Source organism: Malaclemys terrapin, chromosome 9, assembly GCF_027887155.1.
Source record: "Malaclemys terrapin pileata isolate rMalTer1 chromosome 9, rMalTer1.hap1, whole genome shotgun sequence".
NCBI classification, from domain to species: domain Eukaryota; kingdom Metazoa; phylum Chordata; order Testudines; family Emydidae; genus Malaclemys; species Malaclemys terrapin.
In genome coordinates this window covers 95,075,501-95,095,538 of record NC_071513.1, presented here as the reverse complement: position 1 = coordinate 95,095,538, position 20,038 = coordinate 95,075,501, and the positions used below count along the sequence as shown (strand labels likewise).

At 42.5% G+C, this 20,038-nt stretch overlaps 1 protein-coding gene across 3 annotated transcripts in view; it reads right to left on the bottom strand.

The window, feature by feature from the left end:
• The window catches only part of PIK3CA (phosphatidylinositol-4,5-bisphosphate 3-kinase catalytic subunit alpha), a 77,181-nt gene that overhangs the window by 6,654 nt on the left and 50,489 nt on the right, over positions 1–20,038 (bottom strand). For all 3 annotated transcript variants that reach the window (XM_054039193.1, XM_054039192.1, XM_054039194.1), the window contains 9 exons: positions 7,092–7,216; positions 6,644–6,725; positions 5,943–6,107; positions 5,201–5,304; positions 3,165–3,336; positions 2,645–2,751; positions 2,053–2,174; positions 1,332–1,410; positions 266–436 (listed from right to left, as the gene is read on the bottom strand). In XM_054039193.1, the coding sequence (XP_053895168.1) occupies positions 266–436; positions 1,332–1,410; positions 2,053–2,174; positions 2,645–2,751; positions 3,165–3,336; positions 5,201–5,304; positions 5,943–6,107; positions 6,644–6,725; positions 7,092–7,216 (1,127 nt within the window). The remainder of the gene's footprint in view (positions 1–265; positions 437–1,331; positions 1,411–2,052; positions 2,175–2,644; positions 2,752–3,164; positions 3,337–5,200; positions 5,305–5,942; positions 6,108–6,643; positions 6,726–7,091; positions 7,217–20,038) is intronic.

Below are 20,038 nucleotides of genomic sequence, written 5' to 3'. Positions count from 1 at the left end.
CATATATTTGTGCAAGTGTATATCTTAAATTGACAATTTTTTGCCAACTGCTGCACTGTCACAACAATATCACACAATGCCTTAACCTCAAGAGGAGAACTATGGATAGCAAAAATACCAGGTGTAGAGTATCACTGTATGACTTAGTTTCCCATTCAAGAAGGGGGGCATGAAATATTTCTGTTTTGAGGCCTCCATCAAAAAAACAAAAAACAAACAGGTAAATTAAAAAGGAGAATAAGTAAATGAAAAGTAAAAACCTCACATTTCTCCTTTGTTTTTGTCCTTGAGCCACTGATGTAATGTGTGACTGTTGAATTGCAATGCACCCTTTAGACCACCTTTACACTGAATCTGCATAATTGTGTGCGAGCTTCTCACCACCTCAATAAGTCCCACACAATCACCAATAGACAAACAGCCATAAGGCAACATCCTGGAAGAAAAAAAATTATTTTTTTATAAAGAGCAAGTTTTCAGACAGAAAGCATTTTAATCAGTACAAAATATACATGTTTTGGTTAGTAACCTTAGTCAGATCAATACCATCTATTATTGGATTTACTTCATAGGTTTCTGCTGAAAATACATTTGAAAACCCTACAGCTGTATCATCAGAAGTGTTGAGAGAAAAAAAAGTGTGCAAGAATGTTAGAGTTCAATAATGTGCCTGACTCTCTGGCCACTGCATCTGGCAGTTTATTTCCTAGTTTTATACTGGGAAAAAATTTAAGCTGAAAATTACTAATGGTTTCCCCAATACCTCTGAATATTATCAATAATCATTAATGGAACTTTCAGAATGTAGGTGGATTTATCAAGACAGATTTCTGTACAGATCTTCAGACTTTAATACTAAGGGCAGGACAGTCTTCAGACTTTCAGAAAGGGAACATTCAGCACAACCTGAGTGCTACCAGAAACGCATAATACAGAATAATGCTTAAGTAAAGCCTACTTTAAGAAACCCCCCACATGCAATTTTAAAAATACATTTCCAGAGCTATTACCTGACAATATTATAAAATTGTAATGGAAACCCATGAACTGCAGCAATGCTGGTCTTAAGCTAGTCTTACTGATGGCCTTTCCTTGGAACTGGACTGAGGCCACCAAAATAAATTTTCACATAAGGCACTGATCAGTTTAGAGACCCCAATATTTTGGATATCTTGAAGCTATAAAAGTTACAGTATAACATACAGAAACATGCTTACTAATCATTTTAAGTATTACAATTGTTTTTAATGGAAAAGGAAGGGAACCAGCTGCAGTGAATATGTTAAACAGAAAACATTAAGAATGGCACTTGAGAATACTCTGTTGCTTACCGTAGATCAAGACCCTGATTTTGCCAGATGTTTTCCATAATTCGAATGATCTGAAGTGTCAGCATGTCCTGGCGTAAATCTAAAATTTTGAAGTACATACAGATGTTGTGGATTTTATAAGATGAGCACGAAAGCTTTTTGTAACATGCCATTTTATTTAGTTTTTTCCAATATATTTTAGACCGAGACAGTAGGTTGTGTATTTCACTAAAGTTATGTTCTCTAAAATGTATCATCATTATGCAGAAGTCAAAAGCAACCTTTATCGTTTAAGAATTAATGTAAAAGAGTTGGGCTAGTTTCAAGACCGATTATTAAGATACAACTTTAAAGTGTGCCTGGATTAATGAGATAGATATCAAACATGGCTTTACAAATTAGAGCAAATATTCTAAAGCATTTTAAAATTTGAATAGTATTACAGTTAAATAATACTGTGGTAAGCGTACGAAAATATTAGACAAATCAGTTTCAATACTACGGAAAGTACAGTGCATACACGAGTCATGTTCTAAGAGGAAAAAACAGTTCAAAATATTGTTTAGAAACTCTAATTAGCAAAGCCAAACAAGGTATGTTTATTTCTTTAACATGTATTCTACAAATTATTTAGAAAAAAATTTAAAGTCAACAGGCAAGGTATGAGAAGAGAAGTTTATGTATAAACACACAACTCTCTGGAATATGTTAACCAGGATATGTATGTATTTTGTGCCCTTACCATCTCCATTTTTAAAGATGATCTCATTGTTTTGAAACAACAGTTCAGACATAATATCTGGGTTTTCCCAGTTCAACCACAGTGGCCTTTTTGCAGAGGACATAATCCTGCACTCCTCAAGCCTACAAAAAGATAAGATTTCTTCTAAATAAGTATATTGTTGACATTAGTGAATGGTGTTTTTGTAATATTCCTGCTCTCTTCACCTTTCCTTCCCCCAACACTTATGGCTGATATGACACTGGATGGGCCGAGATGGACAGTTAACAACCAATTTTCATTCATGAGCCTTAAACTTAAAGCAAGAAGTGCACTAACTTGTGCTGCCTGAGAAGGAAACTGGCTGTATATAATCTTCAGGCAGCATCACTTCTGGCCACATAATAAGGTTCCTCACAAAAAACTGCAAGCATTATTCTGTGGTCATTTAAAGTTGTTTTATTGATGCTACTGGCTTACGGTTAAAAAAAAGTATCCACTATACAATTTTCTTAGTACATTTGCAAATTTTAAAATCTTTTCCAAGATGCACTAATTTCAGAAAAATGGTCTAATTAAATATTTTGATAAATTCCAAAAGCGAAGAACATACCTGAGATTTCCCAGCTGATGAGCAGGGTTAAGAGGAGAAATAAAGCCTTGTAAAGCATCCATGAAATCTGGCCGCCTCATTTGTTCAACAAGAAACTTCATCTGTACCTGAACGGTAATCACATTTAATTTGAGAGCTTTTTGATTATATGAGAAAGATGTACATACATGCTGGGTTTTAATTTTGATTTAAGCTGTAATTTTGTGTAATGCAAGTGTTAAAAAAAAAAAAAAAAAAAAAAAAACCCACAACAATCCCACATTAGCCACATATCACCAGAACTGAAGCATTATTTTTATATTACCTGAGAATAGTTGTATCACATAACTTCTATCTAAATGACCTACTCAACTGGCCAACAACAGTGGTACAGTAAAAATATCTCCAACACCTGGTAAGGAATTTTATTATTTACTGGAGTAAACAATACCACACTGTTTTAACTAACCAAATAAAGACCCAATTCTTATTAAACTATTTTTAAACATACTTAATTCTTGTATTCTGATAACAGTAATACCTTTTGTGTCTCATCCTTCTTCTCCTGCTTGAGAATATCTGTGAGGTTTATCAGTTTCTCCATAGCCTCCACCTGCCTGCTCAAATGTTTTAGGTACATCCCACATGCTCGACAGTAGGACTCCAAAAGTAAACCAAATCTCTGGCTTACATTTTTATTGTGCATTTCAGACCTATCAAAAGAGAACATTTTCAGGTAAAAGAAGAACATTTACAGGTATTACTGTTTAGGGCTGATGCTGTCCCTGTGCCCTCTCTCTCAGTGGGCACCATTTCCAAGAGACAGGCCTACAGTTGCACTTCTCTCAGAAGTGAATTCCACAATTCAGCCCACTTTTAGGCTGAACGGACCAGGCAACAGCGCCTCCTGCTTACTCCCCATATTACCTCAGCAGGTCCAACTGGTTTTGGTCTCTGCTATAGACCCCACCCTGGGAGCTGTGATCCCCTGCTAAACACAGGGACAGAACAGCTTGTTCAAAACAGTATGATTTATCCATCCACAGGAACATAACAAGCAGAGAGAAAACGTTTAAAAATAACAAAAGCATACCAAACATAGCATTTACCTCATGCAACCAAGTAGGCCTAATTTAGCCTTGACACCCTTCCTGTTTTCCCAGGGACCGAGTTACTGCCTGCTTCTCTGCAGACCCTCTATCTCGATGACTCAGAAGCTCAGCTTTTCAACTACATTCAATCTCTCTGTTTGAAAGTTCCTGCATTGAAACTCTAAGGGTGTCAAGTGGAGCTCTTGCACTCCCCTGCAATGGGGCCTGTCAACCCAATTCCACATTAGTGGAGGGAAACCTCCAAGGAATTATCAGCTCCACTGTCCATTTGAGAACTGTCCATCGGGATTGTCTACACTCAACCATTAACTTTTGGTTCCTAGAGAAGTTAGTTAACTATGGCTGATTTAACATAGTTACTCTTTCGCCAGCAGCACAGTAACTTCAAAACCCACATGGTGTGTATATATATATAAAAAATATTCCTAAAATACATATAATTCCTACATTCTTCACAACAGGCAATTTTAAAAGGCTCTTGCATATAAAAGTAATTTGAAATATCTTAAATTTAGAAAGCAAGCAACGGATATGAGCTAATTATCTACAGTGGCTATGTTCATGTGGAATTTGCTGATAATCACACTGTACATATCCGGTTACTAACTCCTCAGCAATCTTAATTTAAATTTCAACATCATGCACCACCTATTTTTTTTTAAAACTTTTCATTACACTTTCAGCAGTGATTTAAGTAGAAAGACATAGTGGAACAATGATCATAACATAGCATCACAGGACTGGAAGGGACCTTGAGAGTCATCTAGTCCAGTCCCCTGCACTCATGGCAGGAATAAGTATGATATAATGCAACAACAAAGGTCTAACTATAGGAACAGAATAAGTATACAGTAAAGCCAGAGTGACTGCTTCAGTAAACATTAACTGGAGGACAGGAAAGATTGAAAGAAACAGAAGAGGAGGAAGACCAATGAAGAATGGTGCTCTTAAAGGGGAGCATACTTTCTTAGTGATACTAAATGCAATAACGAGGTCTTGAATAAGTAAATAATAATTAAAAGTTATTGATCTTTGTATAAACCTTCCACTGAGAACAGTAGGAGATCTATTGTGGATTGAGGGAGTATGGGGCCCTAAATTTATACCCTCAGCCCATCAGAGAAGGAATTCAGTTCTCTTCAGTGACTGAGCATAACATTCCTACCTTAGATACAATGCTGGCTACTACCAAAAAAGAGGTAGTTTATTATCTTCTGTATCTTTCCAAACTTCTAGACACCTAAACTGACTACAGATTTGAGAACTAATTTTGTTTGGGGAGTCATGCTGCTTATATAGGAAACAAAAAACAAAATACAAAAACAAAACAAAACAAAAAAAACTTATGGTAGGTAATAGCTTAAGAAAAAAGGACATTTTAGTCTGACATTTCATACCTCTAACTACTGTGGTATAGCTTGGTGGAAACCCACCATTACCCAAAAAACTTCCCAAACAAACTTACTTTAAGTGCCAAAAGAAAAAGTGTCCTATCCTTTGATTGGTCAATGCCTTCTTGAGTAAAAATCTCACCAGCAGATTATCCAAATATTGCTCATATTTCAGAACCTATTTATGGGTAAGAAGAAATGAGAATTTGGAACTGTAGCTTTCATTTTGCAAATATTCCCATGGATAATACACATCCAGACAACATACTATATAAAAAAAGAGCCACATTCTGGAAAAGGATTTTATAACTCAAGAATGTCTGGCCCTCATATTTTAGAGTTTGTAAATGTTAGCAGGTATTGTTCCAACCCTGCTTAACAGTACACACACTGGATAAGATCCAAACTTACCACCTATCTGACATTTCCTTTATTGTTAACTTAACTGACACCAACCAAATTTTAGCCTCATTTTGCTAAGGTTTCTAGAATTGCCTCTTCAGGGAACCTGCCCAGTCCATGCTGCAGAAAGACAAATGGTCTGGCTGCCAATGTGAATCAGCAGTACAGCTCTGTATCTCCTTGCAGGGTCCTAACATCTCATATCCTATTTACAGTAAAATAAACCAGGTTTGATCTTTCAAGGTTGCAACTACTGTATTTATTATCTATTCCCCAGAATCACTAGGGAATTACTGTTTGTCAAGATTTCTTCTCTTTCTTCTTGCTACATCAGATTTAAGAAGCAACAATTAAAAACAAATTGTCAACAACAAATATACATAACCTCTAATTTAACAGAACAAGCTAGGGTACCTGTACTAGTTGGATTAAGTACTGAGACAGTTTGTCATCTGTCAAATACTTCTCCAGACACCGAACTGCAAATGCTCGCACCATTGGGTCAGGGTAATTACAGTCCAAAAGCTCCATTGCCTGTTCTGGCTTGATTGGAGGCCAGTCTTTTACCAAGCAGTACATCTGTGTGGAACAAGAACAGCAACCCAACATAATCCAGACATTTTAAGCAGTTGCATGGACAACCCATGTAAGACCAGCAAGCATTTTCCTGTTTAAAAATTGAATTTACTCTTTGATCTCACAAATGACTAACTTGATGTAAACTACAACCTGCTAAACATTTTATCTACTATTAAAAAGGCTATAGTAAGAATTACCACCTCAGTCATTCCATAGTCAGTAATGTCAACCCAGTGTAACTCACTGGTCAGCAATACATCAGGGATTGAACCAGGGACGTCTAGAGGGAAAAGCATAAGTCTCTTGAACTAAATAGCCTGGCTCTGGAGCCATTAGCTGTAACAGACCCATATCATCTGTGGATCAGGCACAGAGGGGGACAGAACACACACCAACCAATGGGTTGCACGAGCAGAACATATTCTAACTAACGATTGCTCACTTTCATTCAAGTTGAAGAAAATCATTTTTAAAAATCAAAATACTGTGTTTAAAATGATGTCTTTTAGCAAAGTTTCTTGAATGCAGTATATTACCTGGGCTACTTCATCTCTCGAGTTCCATTTAACAGACAAAAGTAGTTTTGGTAGAATTTCTGGGGTATTTACACAGTAGTGTCTGTAAAAGAGAAAAAATGTAACTTGCATATACAAACTAGAGGTAAACAGTAAGTAGATTTACTTTGATCACAGCAGACTATGGTCCTCAATCCTGAAATATTATCTACCTTTATGCCTGCAGAGCCCCACTGAAGTCAGCAGGGCTCTGCATGGCACAGGTATCTATCCAGGCACGCAAGTTTGCAGAACTGAGGCACATAATGATTACTTCTATCACCAGCTTTCCTACATAGATGTATAAAACTAATATATACTTTCCTAAAATGCGAACCATAGCAAGGAACATAGTGAACAACAGGTCAGAATTCAAGTCAATTATGTGTTTTAGAGAATTCCAGAACCCCATCTTTATGATTCTTTATACCTGTGGCTCCAAAGGAAGTCCTTCTCTTGCTCAGTAATTTCAGACAGCGGGTCTCGAGTACAAATTGCACGGAGTTGCTCTTTGTCACTTTCTCTTAATTCATTATCTCTAGCTAGCCTGTTACTCTGTAAAAGAAAATGGTACATTATCCTTCCACACACTTTTTTCTGCTCTCATGCAAGCTACATATCTGATGTAAACAAAGTATTTTTATATAGTGTAGCATCATTTACACTCTATTATTAAAAATCTGTTGGTTGTTTCTTTCAATCCGAGTGCAGCTCTATATTAGATTTAAAAAAAGATGAAGTAGTGCTAGCTTTATAGCGTTTTGATTTTTGTAACTGCTTACCACCATGGGCAGGGATATCATTCCAAAGAAATTAGTTGGATGAAGGGACAATAGCAGTTGGCACACTACCATCAAATGAGAGTCTAGCAAGAGCCCCATAAACCACAAGATGAAAGCGACAACCCCATCCCCATTTATCAAACTATTCAGGAAATCTGCTGCAAGGGGGCAGAGAAAAAGCCAAGACTGGAGAAGCAGAATGTGGGGAAAAAAATAGGTGAATATGAGGTCTGAGAGGAAATGTGGAACATGTCCAGGAAGCTTTGAAAAATCAGAGGGAGAGGTTCAAATTGATTTCCAATGTGACTGTAAAGCCAGTGTCCGTTAACGCTGAACAGATTCCCCAAAGGGATAGGGACACTCAAAGTAACCCCCTGGGGAGCTGGTGGATCCTGTGATTGAGTTCATTTAGTGTCATTTCATGTGCTCAGAGCCTGTTACATAGATGCATTTTATAGATTCAAAATAAAATAAACCAGCTTGGTCATTCATGACTCCTTGGCCCCTTCTTTCTTTCTCCTATAATTTAGTAACTTTTAGTCTATGGTTGGTGTAAAACTTCGTTTTACATCATGATGCCAGGGTAATGGAGCTTCTGATTTTTTGTGTGGAATGGTTTGCAGGGTAAAAAGACAAAATTCCTAAGGGGTTTCAGTGATGTAGAGCTTTGGTATGCTCTTCAGCATAAGCCACAATTCACAGAGCATAGTGAAATTTTTCATCTTAAACTTGTTTCCACCAAAAACCACAGATTTGTCTGTGTTAAATTTGCTGAATTGTTTCAGATGAAAAAAACATCCAAAAAATTAAAAATAATATGTTTTATTATGACATTTTAAAAATAAAAGATTTTGGATTGATTGATTTTTGGATTCAATACAACTGATTAAATAAACCTCAACAATTAAGTTTTCAAAATAAAAAAAAATGTGGCTTTTTTTTTATTTTGAACTTTGTCTAAAAAAGTTTTGGGTCAACTCAGAACAAAATTTCTCCCAATTTTTTTGGCACAACCAGCAAACTGAAAAATCAGATATTCATCCAGCTCTATTTCTAAGTGCTATCATTTTTGCCATTGATTTGTCAGAAGCTGAAATGCTCCAGAAACATCTAATTTTATTCAGCTGCACACATTTTTAAATATGAATTCACATTTTGAGATCTTCAGGATACATAGTTATAAAATGTGGCAAAAAGAAAAGTGAAGAGTAAGCCTCTTTGCCATGTGAAACGTGCATTAAAAACTAAATTTTGTCCGAAGTTCCCATTTTGTTGACAGAAACCTTCTTTCAGATCTAGATTACTGGGTAACATCATTGTGGAACTACCTAGAACAGGGGTCGGCAACCTTTCAGAAGTGGTGTACCGAGTCTTCATTTATTCACTCCAATTTAAGGTTTCACGTGCCAATAATACATTTTAACGTTTTTAGAAGGTCTCTTTCTGTAAGTCTATAATATATAACTAAACTACTGTTGTATGTAAAGTAAATAAGGTTTTTAAAAGGTTTAAGAAGCTTCTTTTAAAATTAAATTAAAATGCCGAGCCCCCTGGACCGGTGGCCAGGACCCGGGCAGCGTGAGTGCCACTGAAAATCAGCTCGTGTGCTGCCTTCGGCACGCATGCCATAGGTTGCCTATCCCTGACCTAGAACATCTTGGTAAGAAGATTTTTCTGTAAGTGTGGCTGATTCTCATTTGAGAAACAAGGCAAACTAGAATCACCCAGAGACCGACAGACATATTGTTTTGTCTTTTAAAGAGTATTATGACTTAAAATGTACATAAAATATTTTAATGCAGAAGGAGCTGACAGATTATAGCCTACTGCTACCTACTGCCTTTTTAAAAAAGGTACATAATAGATACTTAAGACTGGACGTACTATGCTTTGCCTTCATTTTTAGTTAAGTCATTTTTTTGTTTACTGTATTATTATAGTTATTCACACAAAGCATGGATCACGGTGTTATATGGGGACATTTAAAAATGGATTAATTTAAGTTATGAGCATTTCCAAAGGGAATGAACATACCACACTCCCTTGCAGCACATATCTACTGAAAATCCCTCCTTGACTTGTTCCCCACCCATCTCTCACCTGATTAATAATCCAGCCACTCTAGCCTGTTCACTTTAATGCGTGCAGCTTCTGAAGCAAGTGAATTGGAGTCAGATATGGGAAGAGGCGAATTCTTTAGAACTACCACCAGTGGAAATGTTTTTTTAAAAGAACATGTAATAGATAAATCACAATAATGTCTATTCCAAATGTCTCAGAGACATCAAAAACTGGGATATATACTTGATGTTATGGCAAGAGAGGATATGAAAAATAAAAGCCTCAGACAAGAGAGAATTATGGGAGGTAAATTGGTGGATAAAGGATTCATGCCAGGAGTGGGGAAGCTATATATTCCATCCTATAAAAAGTCACACATTTATGTACTATTTATAAAATAGGATTAAAAACTTTTTAAAAGCATGTATTTATCTAGCTTCCGGTAGAGGCTCGTCGCAAGTAGAACAAAGCCAAATTAAAAATAAGGAAATAGAACTAGCATACGTGCTACGGTCTAGAGTTAAAGCATCATCAACTAAAAGACAAACCACACTTCTGAAATTCTTTTTATAGCTGCAGCAGTTATAAACAATGAAGATTACTGTAACTTAAAGTGATTACAGAAAAATGATTTTTCAGTTTGTTTCTTTAGTTCAGTCTTTTTCCTATACAAGTTATTCAGTTTTCCTTCTTGTTTGTGTGGGTATTTGTTGAAAAGCAACCAGGCAGGGAAAAAAGAAAATGGGAAAAAGGAAATTTGTTTACATACTATACACATTGGTAAGTGGATTTAGGGGATCAAGGGTAGCTAGGGTTACCATACATCTGGTTTTTCCCGGACATGTCCGGCTTTTTGGTAATCAAACCCCCGTCTGGGGGGGAATTGCCAAAAAGCCGAACATGTCCGGGAAAAATACCAGCCGGGCTCTTCCCCTCCCGGGCTCCAGCTGCTCTACTCCTCCCCTGACTCTTTGGCTCTGTTTAAGAGCCGAGCGCTCCGGCTTCGGGCAGCCCCCATGCCTCCGGACCCCGAGCCGCCAGCCGGGCACTTCCGTTCCCGGGCTCCAGCTGCTCTGCTCCGGCGGCGCAGGGTCCGGAGGCAAGGGGGCTGCCCGAAGCCGGAGCGCTCGGGCAGCTCGGCTCTTAAACAGAGCCAAAGAGTCAGGGGAGGAGCAGAGCAGCCAGAGCCCAGGAGGGGAAGTGCCTGGCCGGGGGTGCAGGGTCCGGAGGCATGGGGGCTACCCGAAGCCCGAGCGCTACCGGCTTCACGGTTTGCCAGGCAGCCTCCAGACCCTGCGCCCCCGGCTGGGCGCTTCCCCTCCCAGGCTCCAGCTGCGCTAGGGAAGCGCCCAGCCGGGGGCGCAGGGTCTGGAGGCTGCCCGGCAAACCGTGAAGCCGGTAGCGCTCAGGCAGCCCTTTTCGCATGGCTGGGAGGGAGGAGGGGGAGTTAGGGCGGGGACTTTGGGGAATGGGCGGAGTTGGGGCAGGGCAAGGGCCCGTGGAGTGTCCTCTTTTTTATTTTTTAAATATGGTAACCCTAAGGGTAGCACTGGAAACTCATTTTTCAAAACTGACTAGATTTCAAGTTGACAGTTCCCCCTGTAAATTCAATGTAGCATAAAAGTTTCAGAAAGTGACTAGGAATCAGGAAGCTCAGTTCAAATCTAGATTTGCTTTTATTTCACTAATTTGGAAAAATCCCTACATTTTCTTGACCTTCACTTAATACCACTGTAAAATAAGATTATTTAAAACTATTCGCACATGTTGGATCATAAGACAAAATGTACCTGTATATTAGGTCAGAAAGTTCATGGTTTAGGTCAAGCCCAGTGGGAAAATGCATTTATCCTGTTGAGGTCAACATCAAAAACTTGAAATTCTATGAAGTGTGGGACAGTAAAGTAGATAATATATACATTTAATATTTGAGAAAGCTTCTGAAATATTTGAAGTAGCAATGGATCTATAAATGCTCCATTATAACAGTATCTATGCCTGATCTTAAATATTTCTACTAATTTATTGGTTAAAAGTGCAATGGGGGGGGTGAAAACATTTCAAAATTAAACAAAAAATCATGTCTATTGTTTTGTATGTTAACAGAAGATGTTTTATAGACCACCATTATGGTAACTTGGCCTGGTGATTTCCACAGCATTTGGGACTAACTTGTTTAAAATTTTTGACAAGTATATTGGTAACTGGTAAACTCTAAGCCTGTGTCAGATCTTGACTGTGTAGCATGCATTGTCTTGTCCAAAGTTTTCTTTTCAAGTTACTTGGCATTATTACTATTATACAGCCATAAACACACGTAGTACTTTACAGAATACACAGCTCCTGCCCCAAAGAGCTTACAAGATAAAAACAGTTAAGACAATATAAAGGAACAACAGGTATGATGTGGAGATATCAATAGTGATGAGACAAATTTAGGAAGATTTTATGAGAAATGTTTTAAATAGGGATTAGAAGAAGCAACAAGAGGATACTTGGCAGACACAAAGTAGGAGATTATTAGAGTTTTAGTAGGTAGCAGTGTGAAAAAAAAAAAAGAGAAAAAGGAGAGAGAGTATGAGTAGCACGATGCATTACTCGATTGACATGTAAATGGATGCTAATACACCTTTCTCCACCTCTAACTGCAATGATCTCGCTCCTGAGTATTATAGGGATTGAGCAAGCTGGTTCAATAGGAAATAAACACCCACCTAACCTTGAAAAACAAACCCTGAATATTTCTGAAGTTCAAAAAGTATCACATCATCTTTGTTGTGCCTTTAAAAACCTATCAGAATTTATACCTCTCTGCATTTTCTAGTTTCAACTAAGGATAGAAGAAACAGTACTGAGGTGGCTATATTTGAGCCTTAAAGAAACCAGAAAGCCTCTAGAAAACTAAAAAGCATCTGTTCTTTCAAGATATACACTCAATCAAGAAGATACAAATATGCATCAGATATGCACCCCCCCAACTTCTAGATTCTCACATGACCATCCTGCAACTCTGCCTCATTCCTACTTTAAAGCAGCTTCTGCAGCTGAGACGAATTGGACTAGTAATTAATGAGCAGATGTGTCCATCTGTGATTATCAGAGGACCCCCGCTACTAATCTGTCCTATAGGTGGGAGAAAACTACAGCATTCTGAAAGCATAACTCTCACCTAGTGCATACTATTACTTTCACGTTGAAGAAAGAGAAATGGGGACATTCAGGAGAGTGCTTTGTAATTTTTAAAGGTACCACAGTCATGGGCTCAAAGTAAGAACCTAGACAGGTTTCAGCTACTGTAGAGATGAACACTTTAGAAACCACTAATTTACAAACCCTCATTATAGTCACTACTGATCTCTTCCTTGCCAATCCTAAGGACCATATGCATTCTCTTCAGTCTTTGCTACCTTTAATACTGTTGACCACCCAGCTCTCAAAACTATCCTCATCTTATGTGGACTTACAGCCCTTTCTTTCCTGGTTCTTCACCTGCATGTAACCTCCTTCAGTGTTGCCTTTGACTTATCGCACTTCAACTTTTTTACAGTTTTTCAGAGTCTGCCTCATCCCCCCTTCTCTTTTCCTTGTACAACCTCATACATAAGGCTGATCTCTTATCACCTCTATGCCAGTGGCTCTCAGATCTATCCCTCATCTATCAAGGATTGCATCTCTTCCTATTTCTTCAGTATCTTCTACTGCTTCCTCAATCCTAGGCTGCCAAACATGTAAACTTTGTCTTTTCTTCTTCACCCATTTTCCCCCAGTTTCAGACAACTCCACTATCCCTTGGGTACTCAAGCTCACAACTCTGGTATTCTCTTAAAGTTGTCCCTTTCCTTCTCCTTTCACATGCAGGCCCTTATCAAACCTTGTCACATCTCTTCCTATGTTACCACCAAAATCTGTCTCTTATTCCCACTGCTATGCCTTTTGGTTCATAAAGTAACATCAATCAGGTTACCCTAATTTTTTTTGTCAACTTTGTCCCTCCTTTCCCTTTCGCGTTCCTCTTTCTGATCACAATTTAAAAACAGGAAGCTCTTCAAGGAAGGGACTGTGTCTTTATTTCTTTGTATACTTATTTCTTTCATGTAAGTTACAACAGTGATGATGATAGCCAATATTGTATAGTTAGGCAACTAAATTCACATTTAGGCACCTAATAAAATGAACTGACTCAGAGGTACTGAGCACCCACTGCTCCAATCAGATTCAAACTTCTCAACCTCTCTGAAAATCAGGCCACTTAGGGTTAGATCATGCCTAGCACTAACATGGCCGCACAAAGGAATTGGGGTGGGAGGCTTCTTACCCACTTTGTGAGGCCACAATAGGGCTACAAGCCAAGCTGGGATGCATATATGCTGTCTCACATAAAGGGGTATCATAACTTACTCCTCCTCCAGAGAAGAAAAGGAGGTATTGTGGCTCTTAGAGGAAATATTGAGGCCTGGTCTACACTGGGGGGAGGGGAATCGATCTAAGTTACGCAACTTCAGCTACGTTAAGTCGATGTACTTAGATCGACTTACCGTGTCTTCACTACGGGGATTCCACTGCTGCTGCTCCCATCGACTCTGCCTGTGCCTCTCGCTGAGCTGAAGTACAGGAGTCGACGGGAGAGCACTCGGGGATCGATTTATCGCGTCTAGACTAGACGCGATAAATCGATCCCCGCTGGATCGATCGCTGCCCACTGATCCGGCGGGTAGTGAAGACATACCCTCAGCTTCAGTGACACCTGATCAGAGTGGAATGATTTAAATCAAGGCAATTTAAATAATCAATTTTAATCAACTTTTCCATTTGTACTTCAACTATTTTCTAAAGAAAGATGCATTCTCATTGGTTGATATACCCATTAAAACATGCTGATTTACAACTAAATAGAACTAGATTTGGTACATTATAACAGTTTTATTTAAGCAATTATATAGCTTAATATTTTCAGATTCTGATTAATTGTACATGTTTAGCATGTTAGAAAATGGTGAATGACATATTGCCTATTTACTAGCTAATTAATTTTTTGCTCATGATTTGTGTCAAGCTGCATTAGGATAGCAACTAGAATTTAATTAAACACACAACAGCATATACAATTTATTTTTATTAAACAAAATAAACTCTTAATACAGTACATGACCTAATGTGCCATATTCATAAAGCTTGATCTCAAAAGTTAGATTTTTTCCCCATTTTCACTCTTCATAAAAAAAAAGCAGCTTTTTTGGTAGAGGCTCATGGATTCAGCATATTTGTTTCTCATTTAAAATGTTTTAAGAGATTATAAGAAGTTTAGGGTTTAACATATTTTAAAGAGTTATTTTTAAAAAACAATTTAAATAAAATAAAAAAATATCTGATTTAAATAAAAATACTGTTTTAGTTTTTCCAAAAGAAATCACTGATTTCTATTCACCCTGAACTTGATGCTCCCACGGGCAGTGTGCCTATATTACCCTTTCCCCTCTTAGGGCTGCGTCTTAAAGACAATTTATTCCTTATTTATGTGCAAAATATGACACCCAAGTCTGAATTGTGTGTGCGTGTTTTAAAGAAGGTGAAGCGGACATAACTCTAGGCACCTACATTTGAAACTTTGGCCAGTAATGGTAAAAGACGGTTACTCACCGTTGTAACTGTTGTTCTTCGAGATGTGTTGCTCATATCCATTCCATTAGGTGTGTGCGCGCCGCGTGCACGATCGTCGGAAGATTTTCTACCCTAGCAACACCGGCGGGTCGGCTGTGGAGCCCCCTAGAGTGGCGCCTTCATGGCGCTGAATATATACCCCAGCCGACCCGGCGCCCCCTCAGTTCCTTCTTGCCGGCTACTCCGACAGTGGGGACGGGGGGCGGGTTTGGAATGGATATGAGCAACACATCTCGAAGAACAACAGTTACAACGGTGAGTAACCGTCTTTTCTTCTTCGAGTGCTTGCTCATATCCATTCCATTAGGTGACTCCCAAGCCCAACTTAGGTGGTGGGGTCGGAGTGAGACATTGCTGTGTGCAAAACCGCTGATCCGAAAGCAGCATCGTCTCTGGACTGCTGCACTAGTGCATAGTGAGCTGTAAAATGTGTGGACTGATGACCAAACCGCTGCTCTACAAATGTCCTGGATCGGAACTTGTGCCAGGAAAGCCGTCGAGGAAGCCTGGGCCCTCGTGGAGTGAGCGGTGAGGTGCGGTGCTGAGACACCTGCCAGGTCATAGCAAGTCCGGATGCAAGACGTAATCCAGGAGGATAGGCGTTGTGAGGAGACCGGTGAGCCTTTCATTCGGTCGGCCACTGCAACGAAGAGTTGCGTCGTCTTTCTAAAGTGCTTTGTGCGGTCAATATAGAAGGCCAGGGCCCTTCGTACGTCCAGGGAATGCAAACGTTGATCCTGGCGAGTGGCATGTGGTTTGGGATGAAAGACCGGGAGAAAGATGTCCTGGTTGATATGAAAAGGAGAAACCACCTTAGGGAGAAAGGCAGGATGTGGACGAAGCTGCACTTTATCCTTATGGAAAACTGTATAAGGGGGCTCGGATGTAAGCGCCCTGAGTTCAGAAACGCGCCTTGCTGAGGTGATGGCTACAAGGAAGGCTGTCTTCCAGGATAGGTACAAAAGTGAACAGGTGGCCAGTGGCTCGAATGGAGGACCTGTGAGCTTGGAGAGAACCAGGTTGAGGTCCCACGTCTGAACGGGCGGACGTTGTTGTGGGTACATCCGGTCTAAGCCCTTGAGGAATCTAACGACCATCGGGTTCGAGAATACCGAGGACGCGAGTTCCCCTGGGTGAAAGGCCGATATAGCGGCCAGGTGAACTCTAATTGAAGATATCGCCAACCCCTGCTGTTTTAGGGAGAGGAGATATTCCAAAATGAGAGGAATGGGTGCCTGCAACGGGGACATGGCTCGTTGTTCGCACCAACAGGAGAACCGCTTCCACTTGGCCAGGTACGTGGTGCGTGTTGAGGGCTTCCTACTGCTCAGCAGAATCTGTTGGACAGAGTGTGAGCATTGCTGCTCTGCCTGGGTGAACCATGGAGCAGCCACGCCGTGAGGTGGAGTGATTGCAGGTTGGGGTGACGCAGCCGGCCGTGGTCCTGAGAGATGAGATCCGGACACAACGGAAGCGGGATCGGTGTCTGAACCGAGAGTTCCAACAGTGTGGTGTACCAATGTTGTCTCGGCCACGCTGGAGCGACCAGAATTACCTGTGCCTGGTCTCTGCGCAATTTTAACAGTACCTTGTGGACCAGAGGAAACGGAGGGAAGGCATAAAACAGGTGGTCTTTCCAGGGAAGGAGAAACGCATCCGAGAGGGAGCCCAGAGCTCGACCTTGTAGGGAGCAGAACACGTGGCACTTCCTGTTGTCTCGAGATGCAAACAGGTCTATCTGGGGAAACCCCCACCTCCGGAAGATGGAATGTATGATGTCCGGACGGATAGACCACTCGTGCGTCTGGAAGGACCTGCTGAGTCGGTCCGCTAGAGTGTTCTGGACTCCAGGGAGGAACGATGCCGTGAGATGGATTGAGTGGGCGATGCAGAAGTCCCACAGGCGAATGGCCTCTTGGCATAGAATTGACGAACGTGCTCCTCCTTGCTTGTTGATGTAAAACATGGCCGTGGTGTTGTCGATGAGAACTAACACACATCGGCCACGTAGGAGGTTGAGAAATGCCTGGCACGCCAGGCGCACCGCCATCAGTTCCCGAACATTGATGTGCAGGGCTAGCTGGGGTGCAGTCCACAGGCCCTGGGTATGGTGTTCGTTGAGATGGGCGCCCCAACCCAGAGATGAAGCGTCTGTGACCAGGTGCAGAGAGGGTTGTGGGGCGTGAAATGGCATCCCCTCGCAGACCACATTGTGATCTAGCCACCAGGTGAGGGAGGTCAGGACCGAGATCGGGACCGTGACCACCATGTTCAGGCTGTCCCGATTTGGTCGATATATTGACGACACCCAGGTCTGGAGTCGGCGAAGCCGAAGTCTGGCATGCCTGGTTACGTACGTGCAGGAGGCCATGTGACCCAGCAGGGTAAGGCACGACCTCACCGTGGTAGTTGGGAACGCCTGGAGCCCTTGAATGAGGCTCGTGATGGTGCCAAATCGGTTGTCTGGCAGGATGGCTTGTGCACGTCTGGAGTCTAGAACTGCGCCTATGAATTCTATTCTCTGGGTAGGTTCTAGAGTGGATTTGTCCTTGTTGAGTAGGATGCCCAACTCGTTGAATGTGTGCACTATTATGTGGACGTGAGCTTGAACTTGCTCCTTGGTGCGACCGCGTACCAGCCAGTCGTCTAGGTACGGGAACACCTGTATCCCTTGCCGACAAAGGTACGCTGCCACGACAGCCATACATTTCGTGAACACTCTTGGGGCCGAGGATAGGCCGAAGGGAAGGACTGCAAATTGGTAGTGCACCATGTTTACCACGAATCGCAGGAAGCGTCTGTGAGGTGGGTAAATTGAGATGTGAAAGTATGCGTCTTTCATGTCGAGGGCGGCGAACCAGTCTCCAGGATCGAGGGAAGGGATAATGGCCCCCAAAGAGACCATGCGGAACTTCAACTTTACTATGAATTTGTTGAGTCCGCGCAAGTCCAAGATGGGCCGCAGACCTCCTTTGGACTTGGGGATCAGGAAGTAACGGGAATAAAATCCCCTGCCCCTTAACTCTACTGGAACCTCCTCTATGGCCCCCATAGCAAGGAGCGTGGAAACCTCCTGTATAAGAAGTTGCTCATGAGAAGGGTCCCTGAAGAGGGACGGGGAAGGGGGGTGGGAGGGGGGGATAGAAGAAAACTGGATAGTGTATCCCCTCTCCACTGTGCGGAGGACCCAACGGTCCGAAGTTATAAGGGACCAAGCACGGTGGAAGTGGGAGAGACGATCCCGAAAGGAGGGGGCTGGATCCTGGGGGATGACTGGGGCGCCGTCCTCGACCGCACCTTCAAAAGTTCTGCCTGGGGCCTGAAGGTGGTCTAGGTGGCCCTTGGTTCTGGCCGGGTTGAGGGCCGGCCCACCTTCTTCTACCACCTCGCCCTCGCCTCCGGGTCGAGTCCTGTCTCTGACGAGGCGGGGGGGGGGGTAGAAGCGCTGAGGCTGCGGCCTAAATGGTCTGCGCTGAGGGCCCACAACATGCATCCCCAGGGAGCGCATGATTGTTCTCGAGTCCTTGAGGCTCTGCAGGCGAGAGTCCGTCTTGTCCGAGAACAATCCATGTCCCTCAAAGGGCAGATCCTGTAGGGTTTGCTGTAGCTCCGGAGGCAAACCCGAAACTTGAAGCCAGGAGATCCTCCGCATAGCGATACCCAAAGCCAGGGTCCTCGCAGCTGAGTCTGCTATGTCCAAGGAGGCCTGCAAGGAGGTCCGAGCCACCTTCTTACCCTCCTCTACCATGGCTCCAAACTCTTCCCTGGACTCTTGGGGAATCAACTCCTTAAACTTCCCCATAGAGTTCCAGGAGTTAAAATTGTAACGGCTCAATAGCGCCTGTTGGTTCGCCGCTCTAAGTTGCAGCCCTCCGGCTGAGTAAACCTTACGGCCAAACAAATCGAGCCGCTTAGCCTCTTTTGATTTAGGCGCTGCAGCCTGCTGGCCGTGGCGCTCTCGTGCGTTCACTGATTCCACCACCAGTGAACACGGTTGGGGGTGGGTATACAAGTACCCGTAGTCCTTAGACGGGACAAAGTACTTCCTTTCCACCCCTCTCGCTGTGGGTGGGATAGAGGCAGGAGTTTGCCATATCGTATCCGCATTGGTTTGTATCGTGCGGATCAGGGGTAGCGCCACCCTCGATGGGGCATCCGCTCCGAGGATGTTCACGATAGGGTCCTGTACTTCCACTATCTCCTCCGCCTGCAGGTCCATATTACGGGCCATCCTACGCAGGAGATCCTGGTGAGCCCGAAGATCTATCGGAGGGGGACCCGTACATGAAGTGCCCGCCACTGCCTCATCGGGAGAGGAGGAGGAAGACGCCTCCGGTGGTACTGGATCCAAGGGGGGGTCCTGATCCCCCTGCTCTTGGGCCGGAGCATCACCTGTACTCGGGTCTATGGTGTCAGGTGGCGTGGACACGGAAGCCTCCATGCCCCCTGGCGGAGGCCGAGAGATGGTGGATTCTGGGGCCCTTCTAACCGAGTGACCCGAGCGAGAGGTCGATGGTATTGGAGCCCCTTGCTCCTGGTGGTACGCCCACGGGGTCCAAAATGACCAGTGAGATGGTCCATGAGAGTGGTCCTCTGCCATCTCCTGCCAATGGCCCAAGTTCCGTTCCTCGGCTTGCCCTTGAGGGGGGTATGCCGATCTCGACAGGTCCTCCGAGGAGCGAGACACCGATCTTGACGGCCATGGCGGTGCCGAGAGAGATGAAACGACCCCCGTGGGCTGCGGTGCCGCACGGTACCGGTCCGGAGATGATCTATCTCTGCGCGGTGCCGGCGAACGGTGCCGGGACCGCGATCGGTGCCGATGACCTCGTCGGTGCCGGGAGCCGGATCTGGACCTCGACGAGGACCTGGAGTA